The sequence below is a fragment of the Phallusia mammillata genome, chromosome 6, assembly GCF_965637545.1.
Source record: "Phallusia mammillata chromosome 6, kaPhaMamm4.hap1.1, whole genome shotgun sequence".
Classification (NCBI taxonomy): Eukaryota; Metazoa; Chordata; class Ascidiacea; order Phlebobranchia; family Ascidiidae; genus Phallusia; species Phallusia mammillata.
The window spans coordinates 26,670,387-26,691,677 of record NC_137257.1 but is presented as its reverse complement, the minus strand read 5'-3'; the positions used below and the strand labels follow the sequence as shown (position 1 = coordinate 26,691,677).

General features: G+C 36.7%; 1 protein-coding gene across 1 annotated transcript; it reads right to left on the bottom strand.

Moving 5' to 3' along the window:
• Window positions 1-4,034: 4,034 nt before the first annotated feature.
• LOC145234571 (uncharacterized) lies at window positions 4,035-17,536 on the bottom strand. The gene is made up of 12 exons (XM_080099283.1): window positions 17,309-17,536; window positions 16,880-16,998; window positions 16,533-16,794; window positions 16,169-16,271; window positions 16,038-16,096; window positions 10,008-10,223; window positions 8,109-8,227; window positions 6,308-6,449; window positions 5,769-5,828; window positions 4,743-4,863; window positions 4,651-4,679; window positions 4,035-4,420 (listed from the first exon to the last, which is right to left on the bottom strand). The coding sequence occupies exons 1-12, from the start codon at window positions 17,370-17,372 to the stop codon at window positions 4,173-4,175; spliced, it is 1,542 nt and encodes a 513-aa protein (XP_079955409.1). The 5' UTR covers window positions 17,373-17,536; the 3' UTR covers window positions 4,035-4,172.
• Between the last annotated feature and the right edge of the window lie 3,755 nt (window positions 17,537-21,291).

Here is a 21,291-nt window from a genome sequence, read left to right as displayed (position 1 = left end):
AGCTGACTAGTATGCCAATTTTTTTGATATCATTTATTTAAATTTACACACAAAATTACTAAACAGGTTTGATTTTGTTAAATCTGTTTTAAAAGTCGAAGCGATTCGCGTCAACTTAATTTGCAAATTGATTTTTGAACAGAATTGAATTGAAATACAACTTTTACTGTGTAGCATTGCCAACATTGCAGCTAATAAAAATTCTGGTTCTTTAATGTCTGTTCGTGGGTTCGTTCTAAACACCCCCTATGGCAGTGGTTCTTATTATATTTACTTCCGTCGGCCATTGTTGGCAGGGGTTACGAGAAAATTTTATGAAAGCTCAAAGGGTACGAACGCGAAAAAGGTTAAGAAACACTGCCCCATGGTCTGCGGAAAGGTAAGAAAGTAAGTCTCAACAAGGATAATTGACACCAGATTATAGCATTGTTCAAATTACGATCCCTCATTCCAACCCGAACAGCTATAAGCGTTAGTGCTTTCAAACCCGAAACCAATTTCATGCTTAAGGTTGCCTGACTCGAAGTGTACGTTGGGATGCAATTCTGTAATCATTATAGCAAGTCGTTGTGAGGTAAAATATTTTATTATTACACGTAAATTATCATGAAGCAAATTGTTGCACACTAATGCAATAACAGCAACTTTTTAAAGCATCGAATTACTGATAATTACGCTTATAAAAAACAGCAGCTAATGGTTTAATTCAACATAATCATCTTTGCTGTATGACATAATTCCAAGCTTGACTTGTTGTTTATTTGTCATTGGAACTTCATATGTAGACTTGCTTCCCATTGGTTGTTTGTCTTTATTCTTGCTTCTGATTGGTCGGTTTTGATCATCGTTGCTTCTGATTGGCTGTTTGTTTGCTGAGGTAATGAATTCTTCGTACTCGGGCGATTCCACACGAACTTTGATTAAAAAAAGTAAATTCTTTTTTTATTTCACTTCCTCATTAACGTAAAATTGTAAAACCATACCTGAATTTGAAACTTGGTTTGTATTTTCGTTTCTGTCAGATGCTTGATTAAATTTTGTCCTGCAAATTATGTGTTGCGATTTTATTTCGTTTTAATTGACCATTCAGTTTATTAACCAACCTTTTATAACATGCGAACCCAAGTATTAGGAGAAGAACCACCAACAACAAAGCCCACCCAGTAACTGCGATGGCAATCCATTGATTATTTTGGCTTGGCAAGTCTGTAAATCAAAAACACGATACATCTAGTTTGGGGGTTTGTTGTTGTACTCAAACACGTTAATAAGGAAATCTACTAAAGTAGTGAAAGTAAGGTAGCTTTTGATTTTAATGAAAATATGTATTTCGGTTATTAGAGTTTTGAGTTCCTGAGGCAAGCGACGTTCACTTTCACAGAAATTGAAATAGCGTTTATTACAATGCCACAGTTATATGCTACTGATTATCGCTCAGAAATACCTGGTGTTGACTGTTGATTTATCGGAATTGTGACAAAGTTTGCTTGATGGCTTGATTGCGATGTTCCAGCAGTGGAAGTGGAAGCACAAGACCCGGTACAGGGGAAATATGTAGATATTGTACAACTTTCGTTTAATGGCGTCGTAGGATCCAAACAATATCTTGTTCGTTCAAACCATCCAGTGTTGTTACAAGTTGCATTGCAAGTTGTATGTCTGAATGATGTGTTATTGTTGACGCAGGCTTGTGTGTTGCATGGTTCAAACTAAAACATATAATTCATTTATTCTTACTTGTATTTTCTATAAACAAAACACTACCGAACATAACCAGCTATTGTTACAACTAACTGATTATCGCTCAGAAATACATGATTTTGAATCTTGAATTATTGGATTTGTGACAGAATTTGATTGCGTTGAACCTAAAGTGATTTGGCAAGATCCGATACAGGGAAAAAATGTCGTTTGGGCACAACTTCCATTTAATGGCTTCGTAGGATCCAAACAATATCTTGTTCGTCTCAACAATCCAGTATCGTTACAAGTTGCATTGCAAGCTGTGTGCCTGATTGCTCTGTGGGTTTTTAGGCAAGCGTTTGTGTTGCATGGTTCATTCTAAAACAGTGCTTTTCAACCGGGTGTATCGTACATCCGAGGGTAACCATAATTTTTAAAGGGTGTAGCGTACCACTTTGATGGGGTGTACCAGGTTCAATAGTGCAATACACCTATGACCTGGTATCACAATAAGCAGGTTTACGTTTTAGACCAGACTGACTGCCCATAAGATAAACGTTAAAGTATTTACATTGTACCCATCCTTATTCTTGTTAGAACCTCAGTCTCAGTGTATTACAAGGGTAAATGCATTTTTGACTGGGGTGTACGACAACGTTAAAAGGGTGTACCATTTCAAAAAACGTTGACAAACACTGATCTAAAAGATATAATTCTTTTATTCCTACTTGTGTTTGCTTAAAACAAACATACATAATCAACTACTGTTACCACTCACTTGTAAGCTTGTACAGTTTTTATCCGAATTTGTGCAGGTACGAGCTCGAAACCGTGCTCCCTGGTAACAAGATTGATCACATGAAGTCCATGATGTCCACTGTGATGCGGGGTTTTGCCCTGTAAACATTAAACGCTGGTGGGCATTTTGTGCCAAATTTTGTTTTGACATAATTCTACAACAACAACAAAGATTTAACTTACATTTTTTAATCTGGTTAGTTTTACGTTTTAAACTTAAAATGGGCCGAAAACTTATTGTGTGTGATTATTTTATCCAAACTTCGCTTTTTCACTAACTTAAGTTTTTCCCAACTTTTCCCAAAACGCAGGCATCGACATTCTACTTTCATAAAGTCAAACAAGGAGATACTCCGCAAATGTTTCACAGAAATGCTGTTTTAGGCACTATATTCAATATGGTACAGCAGTTTGTTGCGACTTGACTGAAACGGCTCGCGTTTTTGTCTACATTTATCTTGGGTTCTAGTTATGGCCTACCTGTCTTTCGTAAGTGTAAGGATTACTGACAAAGCCTTTTGTAAGGATTACTGACAAAGTTGTATTCTCAATCAGTTACAACTTACAAATTAGCGTTTTGTGCAGTAATTTGAATCTAATAAAATCACAAACTATTGCTTGATTGCTACTTACCTGCTGCAATTGAAATGCTCGTTATGATGCAAATTACAGCACTTTGTATCGGATACATCTCCTTTGTATTTTGCACTTGAAGTATTTAAACCTTATCTACTCTGTCATCTACGCCTTGTTAACTGTTTTTTTTATTTCTAATTTTTAACCATTCTCCTTCTTTATCATTCATCTAAAAATATTCTAAACTAATTAGGAAGGATCCCATAAATCGATACTCAAGAATCTATGTCAGAAGTGTTTTCTTTTTTCAGTTTTGCCTCCAGGTATATCCTTTACATCACTTTGCAAACCATCAGCGGCTTATTTACTTTGTACCCACACTGCTGTAGATCCTACACTAATTTCCGTTTTTTGACGGATTACTATAGTATTTTGCGCGGGTCGCTCTGTGACTCACTTTCTACTGATTGTGCCCACATATGATCTCGTATGGCTCGCCTTAATAGTAATAATGCGAATCAAGTATTCGTTTTCACGAATTGTTGACCAAAAACAACAACGTGTAATTCGAATAAACCCCAAGCGTGTATTCGTATTCATGAATACTAAGTACTTTTTGAGATGTAACAATTCGAATTGTATTCGAATTAATAGTTCTTGTTATTTGTATAACGTCTTAACGTTGCGCAGCTATTTCCGGCTTGGTGGTTGTTTCAGTGCATTTTTGTCGCTATGTGAACTCCAATATAAAAAAATAGCAATCTAATCATTGAAATGTTTCTTGTTAAATTTTCACGGCTGCTATCCCAGATTAAGCTGTCCATATACAGACGTATGTTCCGAGTTCAGATCACTCTGTTATATCGTACGCCACAGTCACAGTTGGGAGTTGGAGTCGATTATATTCAGACTCATTTCCATCTTATCTTTCCGTTTCCAACGTCGAATACGCAGTCGCTTGTCCAGCCATGAATTCATATTCATTCTCGTCACTGACTTGTCCTGAGTTTATTTTTCTCTCGTCTATCTCATTGTAAGCCGCCTCAATGGTGAAAGTTGGGGCAATGTTGGCATAGTTTGGTTAAAATGATCTGTAGTGTCGTATTCCATTGCTTTTACTGAGCTTTTCCCGTGAAGTTCGTTGTAAGCGTCTTCATGTATCTCTTCCCAGTGGTCCTGGGCTTTTTCGGTCTTGCGTATAAATCCTGCTCATTATGTTGTTCTGTGTTTGTTGCTGGTGGTTCAGTGGTGAATGTTGTTGTCTCTGTGGCTTGAAATGTTACCCCATAAGCTTCTTCTATCATGTCAGGCTCTTCTCCGCGGTCTAAAGTTTGCATATTCGTCCCGTTTTCATATTGTGTATCTGCAATAAAAGTGATAGCTATGACATTATTTTGTAAGTTTGTTGTACTATAACTCAAACTGGCCCATGCAAGGTTTTTTCATTGATGTCCTTTTTAATAAGTTGGCTCACAGTTACACTAAGGGAAAAAGCATTTTACTATATTTTTATTGTAGCGAATATTACAACCTCTTGAAAAGCTATGTTTGGACAAAACGCTATTTTTAAAGTGCAGACAAACACTAAATTACCTTCTTTTGTGGGATCTTTTCTTTGTTTTCTGAAAAGCAAAATGTGTTAACTCCTATTACTTTAGCATGCTATATTTGTCGCACTGTCTCACCTTTTATAACATGCACAAGCCACTATAACAATGATAAGCAATACAACGAAGCCTGCTGAAGCTCCAACAGCTATCCACGTGGTCATGTTGCCATCGTCACCTGGTCCGGCTGTTGTGGTAACTAGACGTAAACAAAACAAACGTAAAAAAGAAGTCTTGGCATTTAGTTGATAGTGTTGGGACGATTGGTGAAACAGCGAACCAAAATAAACTAACGTTGCGCGATTGGTTTACGCTGCATCACCTTTTTGGCCTGGGCCTTGTTTGCACCTTAAGACTTTATTAATTTAAGGTCGGAAACTTGTCAATTATTTTATGTTTGTTCCTAGCGATGAGAAAGAAGCGTTTGGGTCGTCAATCCTATCTACGGATAAAGTCTACAGTTTTTGTGTGAATATTATACTCAGCCAGTATAACCTAACAAATGAAATGCGACGGTTTTCACAAACGTCATGAGATCACAAGTAGAAGTATTTAAAAGCGTAGTAAGTTTGTATTCATAAGCAAGAAAAGAAATTGGTAATTAACGCGTAAGAGGACATTTTTGCATTGCATCCCAAATCATATATTCCTTACTAATATCGGTTGTTGCTGTTTGCGCTGAAGCTGAAGTGACGTCGCAAGAACCGGTACAGTTTTCGTACGTAATCGTTGGTTCACAACTTCCGTTCAATGGTTTGGTAAAATCCAAACAATATCTGATTCGTTCCAACCACCCGGTGTTGTCACAAGTTGCATTGCAAGCTGTGTCTATGAATACTGTGTTGGTTCTTAAGCAAGCGTTTGTGTTGCATTGGTCAACCTATATTTCATTGTTCAAAACATTGAACTGTTACATTTGAACAAAATCAATCTCATTTTGTTCAATCTGTATTGTATTATTTTGAAGCATTGCATTTCTCTGTTGCATTACTGTACGCTTTTTTTTCAAACATAATCAAAAAAATCAATTTAGGTTGATACTTACTTCTGACTTTGTGCAATTTTTATCCGAATTCACACATAAACGAATTCGATCCCGTGTACCTTGGAAGCAAGATTCGCTGCAAGAAGACCATGCTAACCACTGTGCAGTGAAGTTTCGCCCTGTAAGCAGTAAATTAGTTACAAAATTTGTTACCAACTTTTGTTGTAAAGTTGTCATAATTCGACGTTATTAGCTGTTTGTGGTAAAGGATCAGACCAACCTACAAAACTCTCGAGAAGCCCTTTTTGGGTCGATTTAGCCCAATTGTGCGATGCACTTGACATTGAAACCTTTTGTGTTACACAGGAGTTTACTTTAGTTAACAACACGACCACTTATATACAGAGTGTAGTAGAAAAAATAAGTGAAAAGTTTATGTTATTTTTTACACAATTCCAGAACGCAATTATTACATCTTACTTCTTGTCATTACCATTATTAAGTAACATTTAAAATTTATTGCATTTTAATTGGGGCCTCGAACCCACGTTTTCTGAGGCATTACAACTTAGCAACCACAGTTCAAAATTCCTTTACTTTCCTGTCTTATAAAATGCTTATACCTTCTTGTCTTAAAACAACTACGTTATTTTCTCACCTTTTATTAACGAGATGGTCGCCAAAATGCAGATGATTGTTGCTTGTTGCCTAGCAATCATCCTTCCAACCAATGGTGTTGCTCCAAAATCCGAAACTTTGACAAAATCGCTTTTTGATTGTGCAACTTGCAGACCTGAAGTCTTGTTTCACAACAACACAACAGTTACACCTGTTTGTTTTCCCAAGTAAAGTTGTAAATGTTGAATAACTACCTGTCTCTGCATTGCAATCAGGTGTTGACTCATACATTGTGACGCGTTCTTAACCAGTCGCGTGTCGCCCTTTAATCACTCCTTGTGACATCATATTAATTATCCAATGTGACGTCACATGTCAGGGTTTCTATGACGCCATCATCTGTAACATCTGACGTAGTTGGGATTCGAAAACAATTCCTAACATTGGGGCTTAAAAATAAAGTAACTATAAATCCAAAGTTTTTTTCGGCCGTGATTTTTTGTTTAGTGAGAGAATTCCATGAAACCTAATTGCGCTAAAACAATTACCAAATCGGATATTGCACCAATAGGATGCAATGAAGTGTAAATAAGCAATGCATGTGGATCAAATGTGTAAAAACATGTTCAGAGAATACAGAAGTTTAGTTCTAAGTACAAGTACAAAAAGTCTTCCAAGATTAAACGCGCTGCAGTTGCGCTGTCGTTCTGTCGTTACGGTATTTACTCGATTGTAAGCCGCACAAACAGAAGGTTGTGATTTACAATCTATTTAATACGTTGGTTGCAGATTATGTTTAAACAAATCTGTTGTAGTAAAGTCAGGAATTTTAGAGCTAAGGAAAAATTAAGCTGAAGTAACGCGAACTCGTTTCAGCGTTTTCGTCATCAATGTGCAAAATAGATGCACTGAGGTCACGTGAGGGTCACTATGACGTGTAGAACTTTAAACTCATGCTGATCAATGTATTTTAACTTGTTTGAACCACAAAGTTTATAGAAAGTTGTAATGTGAGGCGGGTTGACTTGTCATCTTGCTGTACTAACCCATGTCATAGAGTTGAAATATATCACTGACGATGGTATAAGCACTTGGGAAAACCTTTCGTAACAAAGCATGTCGCGTTGGGGGTCCATTGTGTCATTATATTGTTCTTCAAAAGTAGAAAAACGCTTCTTAAATGTTTTTTCATAATGTTTGAACTGGTTTAACATCGGCAATACTGGTCTGGTCAAATGGCAAATTAGTATTTTCTTATTGGAGTCAGAACAAACTTTTGGGTATAATTTGATTTTGGTTGTTTCGTAGATTTTCAGGCCAAAGCTGTTTTGAACTTTCTGTATCAAATAAGCTCCTGAATACGAAACCCTATCGACTGCATTGGTCTAAATCTAAAGTCCCGGCGCTTGCTATATGTTTTGCAGTTTTTCACGGAAATAAGAATGGCGTCTATAGGTATGCAATGGTTTCATGCTACTGTTTATCCTTCAAAAATACGTGTTGTTGACTGTTGGTTTGTCGGAACTGTGACAGAATTTGCTTGCTTGGTTGATTGCGTTGAAACTGGAGTGGCGTCGCAAGATGTGTTACAGGGGTAATACTTCGGCGGTTCACAACTCCCGTTTAATGGCTTCGTAGGATCCAAACAATATCTTGCTAGTTTAAACCGTCCAGTGATGTTACAAGTTGCATTGCAAGTTACAGGTTTGTATGCTGTGTTCGTTTTACTGCAAGCGTTTGTGTTGCATGGTTCAATCTGAAAGATATAATTCGTTTATTCCTATTTGTATTTGCTTTAAACAAAACATTACCGAACATAATCAATCTAATTCACAACTTACTTGTGGGCTAAAGCAGTTTTTGTCCGAACTTTCACAGTAACGAATCCGATACCGTGTTCCCTGGTAACAAGATTCAGTGCAAGACGTCCATGTTGTCCACTCTGTTGTGACGTTGTTACCTGTTTGTGGTGAAGATTAAACAAATCTTGTCAGTGTTAATCCTACAAAATGTTCTAGTCAAATTAACAAACACACTTAATCAGATGCTACCCAGGCTATCCTTAAAAACAATCTGAAAAACTTCTTTGTTCTAAAATCAAACAATTTAACTAAAACCCAAAGACGTGTATGTTTTAACCCATGCTGTTTTGCTGTGAAAAAGCATATACTTTAAAAAAAATTGGCCCACATTTTTGTGTGGTTCACATTAAATTGTTAAAAGTTTCTGTTTATCGTCCGGTACAAACCTCGAAATTCTAGTGTTAACAGTTTGAGAATAAGGACCAAAAGTGTTTTAGTTCTCACCTTCTGGTAACACAATCGTCCCTAAAATGCAGATGATTGTTGTCACAAGTTGCCAAGAAACCATCTTTCCAGCCAATCCTGTTACTCGAACTTCCCAAACTAAGTCTTACTCCACAGTCGTTGGTGAACAGTTCTTTTCTCCTCAGTCCTCACGTATATTCAGGTGGCGGACGTTAAAAATAGCTTTCTATGGGTGACGTGCACCATTGTGATGTATGCCTGGTTTTCGCATTCTAATCTCTTCCTTGAATCAATTTTAGTGTATTCATACCTTTTTACCTTTATTATACGCATTACGTTATCTCTTCGACAAGCAAAAGCTGTGCGCCACCTAAAGGATACAGTTCAACATGGTGATTTCCCTATATCCATACAAGAACCTGAGAATAAGTCCAGTGTGTGTTTTTTTGTCTGCTACATTGCACTACATTTTTTTTCCATTCTTAGTTCAAAAATCGTTGCGCACAAATGTATCCGAGCGATAGTTATGATCATTTATTTGTGTGCGTCTGGGATCGCTTCCTTCGATAAACGTCATTTCCTTATGACTGTTCGAGTAGCCAGAGGTTTGCACTTGCTGTGTAGCTGACTAGTATGCCAATTTCGTGGTATCCTTTGTTCACAAAAAAATTACCGATCCGGTTTGATTTTGTTAAATCTGTTTTTAAAGCAGAGTCGATTCGCGTCAAACACATGGATGGAAATATAAATTTCTTTACAAACTTTACTGCAAAGCATTGCTAAACATTGCAGCGAATACTTTTTCTAGTTGTTTTATATCTGTACGTGGGTCCGGGTGACGCTTAATACTGCATGTTAGCGTTAGATACCGAATGGTTTGTGGAACGTGGGAATATAAGCCTCAACACGGATAAAGGAGACGAGCCAGTTAGGTAATTGAGAACAGATAGTGTTATTTTAATTACTCACCATCATCCTAAATAGCTCTAACCGCCAAAAGCTTTCGAAAGTTCACAGAGTTATAATTTACGTCTATTAAAACTGTTCACTATGGTATCGGAGTCCGATCATTGGGGTAATATTTTTCTGCGCAAGGAGCAACTTGAAACAGAGTGAGGAAATGTAAAATTAACCTTCCGCCGCTGAACAAAAAGCTACAATGGGAAATAGGGCTGCGTGTTTGAAAAACCTCAAGTCGTTTTTATGCTTAAAGGCTGCCTGGTTCCTAGCGTATTTTTTAGGATGGTAACTTCCCCAATTATTTTAGAAAGTGGTTGTGCGGTAAAATACTTGATTATTGCATGTAAAATATCACAAAGCAAATTGTTACACACAAATATATTAGAAGCAATAACATTATGTTCCTTCCTACTAATTAATGTTTATATTAAACTCACGTCATTTAAAACTGCATGAGTAACACAAATTGGATTTACTCTTAATTACGAAAAAAGTTCGTGCAACCCAGCTAACGGTTTAGTTCAACATAATCATCTTTGCTGTATGACATAATTCCCAGCTTGACTTGTTGTTTATTTGTCATTGGAACTTCATATGTGGACTTGCTTTCTATTGGTTGTTCGTCTTCATTCTTGCTTCGGAATGAACGGTTTTGATCATCGTTGCTTCTGATCGGATGCTGATTTGCTGAAGTGTTAAACTCTTCGTAGTCAGGCGATTCCACACGAACTTCGAATAAAAACAACTTTAATTTATTCATTGATCCTTCAATATAAAATTAATAACACACCTGAACCTGTAACTTGATTTTTCTTTTCGTTTCTGTCAGAAGCTTGGATGAATGTTTTTCTGCAAATATTATGTGTTGCCCATTTTATTTAGTTTGAATGATCATTCAGTGTTTAGTTTATCAACATACCTTTTATAAATCACGATCCCAAGTATTAAGAGAAGAACAACCAACAACAAAGCCCACCCAGTAACCGCAATGGCAATCCATTGATTGTATTGACTTGGCAAGTCTGTGAATCAAAAACACAAGACATCTAGTTTGGATGTTTTTTGTTGTGTTTAAAATTTGAGAGTCCAGTGTAATAAAGGTCACTATTAATTTATACGAACCATGACATATCACATGTCATATTTTTTGCCCAGGAACAGTCTGTTCCAGCAACTCCTTGTTCGTAGAAAATACTTTGTGCATCTCTCGACAGCTCAGGTCTAGGTTTACTTTTACTTGTAGCAGGAATTTGACTTGTAATTGTTGAAAATAAGACTAAATAAGGACTCTAGTCAAAAATAAGGACATTTCTTAGAAATAAGGAAAATGAACTGTTTTAAGGCATTGCCCTACAAAATAAGGACAAATCTTAGAAATAAGGACGGTATGGCAACCCTGTCTATAGCTATGCAATGGTTTGATGCTATTAATAATTTCCAAAAATACCTTTTGTTGACTGTTGGTTTGTCGGAATTGTTACAAAGTTTGCTTGGTGGGTTGATGGTGTTGTTTCTGCGGTAGAAGTGGCACCACAAGACCCGATACAATTGTAGTAAGCAGACTGCGAACAACTTCCGTTTAATGTCTTGGTAGGATCCAAACAATATCTTATTCTCTTAAACCATCCAGTGTAGTTACAAGTTGCATTACAAGCTGTGTCTATGAATGCTGTGTTGGTGCTCTCGTAAGCGTTTGTGTTGCATGGTTCATTCTAAAGGATATGATTTGTTGCATTTTAGTGTTGCTTGCCAAAAACAAAATCAACTTAGGCTGCAACTGACTTGTACTATTTGGCAGCTTTTATTCGAATCGGCACAAATACGAAGCCGATATCGTAATCCCTGGAAACAAGATTCATCGCATGTACCCCATGTTGTCCACTGTGAGGTGGCGTTGTTACCTGTTTGGGGTAAAGTGATAAAAACTTCAGGTGACATTTTTTCACAATTATGCAAGCAACGTTATGATTGTTTGTTTTTTGCGCAATAACAGACCTCATGAGAAGCCTTGTTAGGGCCAACGGTTTTTAGACATAACAGTCGGGAACGCCCGACCCTTAAACCTTTTGTTTTAGGCAACATGTAACATTAGTTAACAAGATACACCACAAAAAATGTGCAAATAAGTTTTGTTATTTTAGCATAATTGTCGAAAATACTCGTATCACATCTCACTTCCCCGTATGATCATTACAACATAGCGTTTTTTTCATAAATTAATATATTTCTTTGGTATATTCAATTTTAAATCGTGTAAGTCTAAATACATGCGTTCCTGTAAGCCGGGGTTCTCAAACTTTTTTTTGTTGCGACACCTTTGGTAAAGTTTTCTGGAATTGCGCGCACCAGCAAATAAAAGTTAATGAGGAAACGTATTATTAAAATTGTGTTTATTGACACAACAACAAAAAGCCACGAAACGGAACTATATTTTGCAAAGGCCTTGGAAAATTGAAACGACGCACCAGGGCGTCGCGACGCACAGTTTGAGAACTACTGCTGTAAGCTTTAGCTACCCAAGTTTTGCAAACCGTGGGCTTTTATGTAAGTCCCATACATTCTTGTCTTAAACCAACTGCGTTATTTCTGTCACCTTCTATTAACGAGACCGACGCCAAAATGAAGATGATTGTTGCCAGTTGCCTAGCAACCATCCTTCCAAGCAATTAAAAACTTTTGTCAAAAACTTGTTGATCAGTTACACCTGTTTGTCTTCACAAGTAAATGTTGAACAACTACTTGCGTCTGCATTGCAATCATCACCTACGTTAAAGTAACCCGTCCTTAACCCACGTCTCCCTTTAATCACTCCTTGTGACATCACATTAAATATCCAAGGGTGGTTCCCTATGACGTAATCGTTATCACTTGCAGCACCTGAGAGAAGTCAGAGTGGTGAAAACGTCCCTAAAAAAATACCAAGTCGTGTATATCTGCCCAAAGTTTGTACGTTAGAAAATGCAGGAGTGTGGTTTGAACCTAACATACAATAGGTAGTTCATGGTAAACCAGCTGCAGTTGCGCTGCTTTTACCGTATCTACTCGATCGTAACCCGCACAAAGTGTAGGGTGAAAATATATTATCTGCTGAGACTTATTAAATACTACAGAAATATTTATGTTTAAATCTATTGTAGTACAGTTAGGCATTTTACCCAACTCCCACTGGAATCACTCACGTTAAAATAACCTAAACTCGTTTCAACGTCTTCACCATCAACCTGCAAAAAATCAACCCTGAGGTCACGTGAGGGTTACGATGACGTGTAACCCTTCAAACTCATGCTGATCAATGTATTTTAACTTGTTTATAGAAAGTTGTAATATGAGTGGGGTTGACTTGTTATCTTACTTCACAAATTTGTAATAAGTTATAATTTATCACTGATGCTATTGTGATCATTTGGGAAAACCTTTTGGGAGTTTTGATTTTTTGAATTCTGGTTCTTTAGTGCCATTATTTTGTTCATACCATTTAGGAAATGCTTTGTTGATTGTTTTTTTCCGACTGTTAAAAATTGGCTTTACATCGGCATTATGGTCAGTCGAAGTGACAATGATCTTTTCGTATTTTTGTGGAATTTGATAATTATAAGCTTGAAATATGTTAGTTCGGTCGGATTTTAGACGATAATTTTTTTGCTTTTATCTCTTTCTTATAAACTACCTTATACTACTTTGAACAAAACTTTGTCACAGTTTTATTGCACAAAGCATTAGATAAGCCCCCTTGATCTTGGTTAGCAATGAGTCCATTGTTTCATTTGTAACATTTGAACGTTTCGATTGGTTTTCTTGCATGGCTTGATGTTATCTATTCTACTTTGCATTGTTGCTTTAACCTGAGATAGTCACCATCTATTTGTGTGCGTTTGAGATCGCGTTCTTCGATAAACGTCATTTCCTTATGACTGTTCATTCAGCTAGCGGTTTATACTTGCTGTGTAGCTGACTAGTGAGCCGATTATGTGGCATCCTTCATTTAGATCCACACAAAAAAACAATTACTTAAAAGATTGATTGGATTAAATCTGTTTTTCAAGCAGATTCGAAGTGATTTGCTGAAAAAATGACTTCTGATAAAAAGCATTGCTAACATTGCAGCAAATACACTTTCTGGTTCTTTAATATCTGTACGTGGGTCCGGGTGGTACTAAATACCGCATGATGTACCTCATGATAATTGAGACCAGATTGTAATGTTGTTTAAATTACTATTCCTTACCTCAACCCGAATAGCTGGAACCGTCAGCGCTGTCAAAAGTTTACAGAAGTATAACTTTAGCAAGGGTATATTTATGCCGATTGAAACTGCTTTCCATAGTAATAACCTGCAATATTTAGTACCACCACATAGGTCCCACCATTAGGCTGAGCGTTTTCACCTCAAGTAACAATTAAAAACAGAGTTAGACATACAATAGCAACCTGCCATACGCTGAACAAGAAGTGACAATGGGGAAATAGAGGCGTTTGTTTGTAAACACTGGTTTCTGAAGTGTTCATGTTTTAACATGCAATCTTCTCGCATCATTTTATCAAGTTATCGTGTGGTAAAATCCTTTAATATCACACTTCAATTATCATGTATAAAATTGTTGCACACAAATATAATCTGAGCAATAACATTACCTTCATTAAAGGCAACCAGTTCATATTTATTTTATACTCACGTTATTTGAAACAACAACTTTAATTATTGGTAATATCGACAAAGTTCATGAAAAACCAGTTCCCAGCTTGATATAATTCCCAGCTTGACTTGTTGTTTGTTTGTCATTGGAACTTCATATGCAGACTTGCTTCTCATTGGTTGTTCGTATCCATCGTTGCTTTTGATTGGTCGGTCTGGTTTTTCGTTGCTTGTGATTGACTGCTTGTTTTCTGAAGTGTTGAACTCTTCGTAGTCAGGCGATTCCACTCGAACTTTGACAAAAACTTAGTTTTGGTCTTCTACTGACAAACTGACATGGTAATTAAAAAACCATACCTGATTTTGAAACTTGTTTTGTAGTTTCGTTTCTGTCAGAAACATGTTTAATTTTCATTTCAAAATTATAAAGTCATCGCGTTTTATTTTGTTTATTAAAAAAAGTAGTTTATTAACATACCTTCTATACAATATGCCCAATGTGTTTACGCCATCATTTATTTGTCTGCCATATTGCACTAAATCTTCGGCTCAAACAAACCTGCCTGACAACTCATAGTTATAACTTTATGCTTTAAGCTTGATTGTTGGTTTGCTGAAGTACTCTAAATACTTCATACTCTGGGTGTTCTGGAACGGTTTTCACAGAAATGCTTTTACTGTGTACACAAATCACGTTTTTAATCGAACAAAAAAGACAAAACGTTTCCTTGTATGGTTCGATGTTACTTATTCAACTTTCCATGGCAGTTCCAACCTGGGATAGTCACCATCTATTTGTGTGCGTCTGGGATCGCGTCCTTCGATAACTGTCATTTCCTTATGATTGTGCATGTAGCCAGAGGTTTATAGTTGCTGCGTTGTGGTCCATCACGTTGTAGGATTCCTTGTTGGCGTGCACGAAGGGGAACTACCGAATTTGTTTGATTTTGAAATCTGTTTTTAAAGCACAGTCAATTCGCGTTGAGGTAATTTGCTAAATAAACTAACTTCTCACAACTTCTTTACAAACTACTGCAAAGCATATCTAACAAACTTGCAGCGAATACATTTTCTTGTTTCTTTGATGTCTGTACATGGGATACATAAGACGAAATCGGAGGGTAAATGAGACAAGATAGTGTTATTTTGATTACTTACTCCTACTCTGAATAGTTTTAACCACCAACGCTTTCAAAAGTTCACAAAATTATAATTTTCGCATAGGGTATATTTATGTCCATTGCAACGGCTTATTACGGCATTGATGTTCGATCATTTGGTCAATATTTTTCCGGACAAAGAGCATCTTATAACAGAGTTGGAAATGTAACATTCAATTTTTTTCAAAAATTCGAGACGTTGAACGAGTAAGAGTAATAGGCCGCGTGTTGGTAAAACCCGAAGACGATTTCATGCTAAAAGGCTGCCTGGCTCCTAGCATATTTTAGGATGCTAACTTCTCCAATTATATTAGAAAGTGTTTGTGCGGTAAAGTACTTTATTATTGCATGTAAACTTTCATGAAGCAAATTGTTGCACACAAATGTAATAGCAGCAATAACAGCAACTTTTTAAAAGCCTTAAATTGCTGATCATTACGTTCATTAATAAAACAGCAGCTAACTGTTTACTTCAACATAATCATCTTTGCTGTAAGACATAATTCCCAGCTTGACTTGTTGTTTGTTTGTCATTGGAACTTCATATGCAGACTTGCTTCCCATTGGCTGTTCGTATTCATCGTTGCTTTTGATTGGTCGGTTTAGATCATCGTTGCTTCTGATTGGCTGCTTATTTGCTGAAATGTTGAACTCTTCGTAGTCAGGCGATTCCACACGAACTTTGACAAAAACATAGTTTTGATGCTTCTACAGACATATTGGTATCACTATTAAATTTAAATTAAACACCTGATCTTAAAACTTTGTTCGTAGTTTCACTTCTGTCAAAAACTTGTTTCATATTCTTTCTGCAAATATTGTATGACGTCATCGCGTTTTCTTTTGTTGATTAACAAAAGTAATTCAGTTTATCAACATACCTTTTATACAACGCGAACCCAAGTATCAGAAGAAAAACAACAAACAATAAAGCCCACCCAGTAACTGCGATGGTAATCCATTGATTATATTGACTTGGCAAATCTGTGAATCACAAGCACAAGGCATTTAGTTTTTTCTTTGCATTCTAAAAATTAAGAGTCCAGTGTAATAAAGGTCACTATTATTTTGAAGAAATATATATATTTTACTTATCAGGGTTATCTCAGCAAACAATGCGATTCAATATTACATTGATCTAAATTCCCGGCGCTTACTGTGTGTTTTGTAATTTTTCACAGATATAACAAAGACGTCTATAGCTAAGTAATGGTTTTCATGCTTCTGTTTATCCTTCAAAAATACCTTTTGTTGACTGTTGGTTAATCGGAATTGTGACAAAAGATGCATGTTGGGTTGATGGCGTTGAACCTGAAGATGAAGCACAAGACCCCATACAGGGGAAATATGCAGACGTTGCACAACTCCCGTTTAATGGCTTCGTAGGGTCCAAACAGTATCTTGTTCGTTTCAACCATCCAGTGTTGTTACAAGTTGCATTGCAAGTTTTAATGTCTCTGTGTGCAATGTTCGTTCTACTGCAAGCGTTTGTGTTGCATGGTTCAATCTGAAAGATATAATTCGTTTATTCCTACTTGTATTTTCTATAAACAAAACACTACCGAACATAACTAGCTATTGTTACAACTCACTTGTGAGCTGGTGCAGTTTTTATCCGAACTTTTGCAGAAACGAACTCGATACCGTGTTCCCTGGTAACAAGATTCACTGCATTGTGACCATGTTGTCCACTGTGATGTGAGGTTGTTACCTGTTTGTAGTAAAGAATTAAACAAATCTTGTCAGCGTTAATCCTAAATACTGCTCTAGTCCAAATTACCAAACACAAAATCAGAAGCTATCCTCAAAAACAATCTGAAAAACTTCTTTGTTAAAACCCAAAGATTTGCATGTTTTAACCGATTTTGTTTTTCTGTGAAAATGCATATAGTCTAAAAAAGACCCACGTTTTTGTAAGGTTGACATTAAATTGTTAACAGTTTCTGTTTACCGTCCTGTACAAACCTCGAAGTTCTGGTGTTTACAGTTTGAAAAAAAAAACCAAGTGTTTCAGTTCTCACCTTCAGTTGACACAATCGTCACTAAAATGCAGTTAATTGTTGTCACAAGTTGCCAAGAAAACATCTTTCCACCAATAACTCTTGCTCGAATTTCCAAAATTTTCCCAACGTTTTACTTCACAACAGTCATTGGTGAACAGCAATAACACTGGCTATTTTCTCCTAACGTATATACATGTGGCGGCCGTTCAACATTCACTTTCTGTGAGGGACGTGCAACCTATTCATGTATGACTGGTTTCAACGTTCCAATCTCTTCCTTGAATAATATTTTGTGTTTACAGTTTACACCGTTTAATGTTTGTACTACTTGTTACCAGTGGCGGCTCGTGCATAAAATTTGTGGGGGTGCTGCCCCCACAAATTGTCTTCACTCTTTTTTTGTCTTCATTTCAAAATTCCTGTTACTTGCAGTTGTTTGTTCTGCATTTGATATTGCCTGAATTTCAGTAAGGCATTTAACTTCACAGTCACAAATATAACTTTTCTTTGGTAGCATTATAGGAACTAAAACTGAGTATTTCTTGTTGTTGCTTATTCCTGCATGACATTGGAGTAACAGATGTTTTGTCCCATACTTTCATAAATCTTTTTAATTCAGTTATTTATTATAAAGGTTAATTGTGACTTTTAAAGGTGTTAGATACACTTATTTATTTTAATGATAACTGTAAAAACTGAACTTACCCACTTACAGTCATCTTAAAAAGTCACCACTAACAGTCAAACAATAAATTTAATGATAGCAAAATAGTTATTTAACTGCACTCACTGTCGAACTTAAAAACACAGTACACGGGTTTGGCTTTGGAGCTCACTGACGCGAAGCAGACAACACAACTAGCGCGACGTCACGCGAGGGGCTGCGCGAGCCACAGCCCCCTCTCGCCTATTTCGCCCGGCATGTAGCTTTTCCAAGTGCGCATGCGCACAACTGAAAACGTCATGAAACGTCACGAAACTGGAGCTGCAGCTCCGCCATAGATAACTTATTATTATTATTATTTTTTAAATAATACAAAATTTTTATTAATTTTGATAAAATGTCGATTAATGCCATAAAAGTTATTCTTAGTATACACTGATCAAACATAAAAACTATCTGTAAAGATTGTTTTGTATAACAACTTGGAAAAGGAATGTCAAGTAAAAATACTGGGGGTGCTGCAGCTCCGCAGCCCCCTCGCACGAGCCGCCCCTGCTTGTTACGTCATCTCTACAACAGTGGCAACTTGCAATAGCTCTGCGCCACCATACGGGGTTTCCTAAATTCCGACAAGGAGGATATGCCCAATGTGTTAAATGCTTTTGTTTGCCACCGCCCACATTGAATAAAATCTTGTCGGGATAAAGCTTTTTTATATGATCTCACAATGATTAAAAATCGTTGCACGCTTGAGCGATTTCATTTAATCCAGTACAGCCTGACAGCTCATAGTTATATCTGACGCTCACTACATGGGACTTGACACAAGTTACACAAACGTGATTTACAGTAAGTTGCGATTTGAAGGAATCCACTACCAGTACATTTGAACGTATTCATCTTGGTTGTACAAACGTTCCATTCCGATTTCTTCGTAGTTGCTCGTTGGTTCTTCTGCTGGTTTCCATTGAAACGTCTGTTGCTCTTCAACTATGGTTACTCATTATGTTTTTTGTTCCTCATTGAATGTGATTGATTGTTGAAGTACTAAAAAATACTAATTACTTCATACTCAGGGAGTCCTTCAAGGTTTTTACAGAAATGCTTCTGCTATGTACACAAATCACGTTTTTTAAAGATTCTGACAACAAACGAACAAAACGTTTCCTTGTATGGTTCGATGTTACCTCTTCCACTTTGCATTGTTGTTTCAATGTGGAATAGTTACCATCTAATTGTATGCGTCTGGAATCGCGTCCCTCGATAAACGTCATTTCCTTATGACTGTTCATGTAGCCAGCGGTTACACTTGCTGTGTAGCGGTCCTTTATATTGTAGGATGCCTTTATTAAAATGCACAAAGGGGAAACAACCTTCTACTGCAAAGCATTTCTAACAAACTTGCAGCGAATGCATTTTCTGGTTTCCTTTATGTCTTTACATGAGATACATTAGAACAGATAGTGTTATTTCAATTCCTAACCCTTACCTTGAATAGCTCTGACCGCCTACTCTTTCAAAAGTTCCCAAAATTATAATTTTCGCATAGGGTATATTTATGTCCATTGAAACTGCTTAGTACGGTATTGGAGTCCGAGAATTGGGTCAATAATTTAAGGAGTAACTTAAAACAGACTCAGGACAACAATATTAGCCTTCCACAATAACAATAGGGGAATAGAGCCGCGTGTTTGAAAAACCTGACACCGAATTGATGCTCTAAGGTTGGTTTCTAAAGTCTTTAATCTTAGTATGCTAACCTTCCCTAATCATTTAAGTAAGCCGTTGTGAGGTAAAATACTTTATTACTACATGTAAATTTTCATGTAGTAAGTTGTTGCACACGAATATAATAGCATCAATAACACTAACTTTTTTAATACGTTGAATTGCTGGTAACTACGTTTATGAAAAAACAGCTAATGGTTTATTTCAACATAATCATCTTTGCTGTATGACATAATTCCAAGCTTGACTTGTTGTTTATTTGTCATTGGAACTTCATATGCAGACTTGCTTCCGATTGGTTGTTCGTGATCATTCTTGCTTCTGATTGGTCGGTTTTGATCATCGTTGCTTCTGATTGGCTGTGTGTTTGCTGAAGTACTGAATTCTTCGTACTCGGGCGATTCCACACGAACTTCGATTAAAAAAAGTAAATTCTTTTTTTATTTTACTGCCTCATTAACGTACAATTTTAAACCATACCTGAATTTGAAACTTGGTTTGTATTTTCGTTTCTGTCAGAGGTTTCATTGAATTTATTTCTGCAAACATTATGTAATAAGACTTTGTTTTGTTTAAATGACCATTTAGTTTAGTGTATTAAGATACCTTTTATAAATCAAAAGGCCAAGGTTTAAGAGTAGAACAACCAACAACAATAAAGCCCAAGCAGTAACTGCGATGGCAATCCATGGATTATATTGATTTGGCAAATCTGTGAATCACAAGCACAAGGCATTCAGTTTGGAGGCTTGTTGTTGCACTCAAACACGTTAATAAGGAAATCTACTCAGGAAGTGAAAGTAAGGTAGCTTTTGATTTTATTGGAAATATGCATTTCGGTTATCAGCGTTTTGAGTTCCTGAGGCAAGCAACGTTCACTTTTACAGAAATTGAAATAGCGTTTATTGCAATGCCACAGTTATATGCTACTCATTATCGCTCAGAAAAACCTGGTGTTGACTGTTGATTTATCGGAATTGTGACAAAGTTTGCTTGATGGCTTGATTGCGATGTTCCAGCAGTCGAAGTGGAAGCACAAGGCCCGTTGCAGGGTAAATATGCAGGCGTTGCACAGCTTCCGTTTAATGACTTCGTAGAATTCAAACAATATCTTGACAGTTTCAACCATCCAGTGTTGTTACAAGTTGCATTGCAAGCTGTGTCTGTGATTGCTCTGTTGGTTTTTAGGCAAGCGTTTGTGTTGCATGGTTCATTCTAAAACAGTGCTTTTCAACCGGGTGTATCGTACACCCGAGGGTGACCATAATTTTTAAAGGGTGTACTACTTTGATGGGGTGTACCAGGTTCAATAGTGCAATACACCTATGACCAGGTATCACAATAGGCAGGTTTACGTTTTAGACCAGGCTGACTGCCAATAAAATAAACGTTAAAGTATTTACATTGTACCCATCCTTATTCTTGTTAGAACCTCAGTCTCAGTGTATTACAAGGGTGAATGCATTTTTGACTGGGGTGTACGACAACGTTAAAAGGGTGTACCATTTCAAAAAAGGTTGACAAGCACTGATCTAAAAGATATAATTCGTTTATTCCTACTTGTGTTTGCTTAAAACAAACATACATAATCAACTACTGTTATCACCTA

Excerpts from the sequence above, each read along its gene's own strand:
- LOC145234571 (XM_080099283.1), bottom strand. The coding sequence starts at position 17,372 with ATGTTTTCTTGGCAACTTGTGACAACAATTAACTGCATTTTAGTGACG. Across the intron at positions 16,795-16,879 it reads AAAACTGCACCAGCTCACAA|ATTGAACCATGCAACACAAA; the intron begins GTGAGTTGTAAC and ends TATATCTTTCAG. Across the intron at positions 5,829-6,307 it reads GACCATCTCGTTAATAAAAG|GGCGAAACTTCACTGCACAG; the intron begins GTGAGAAAATAA and ends TACTGCTTACAG.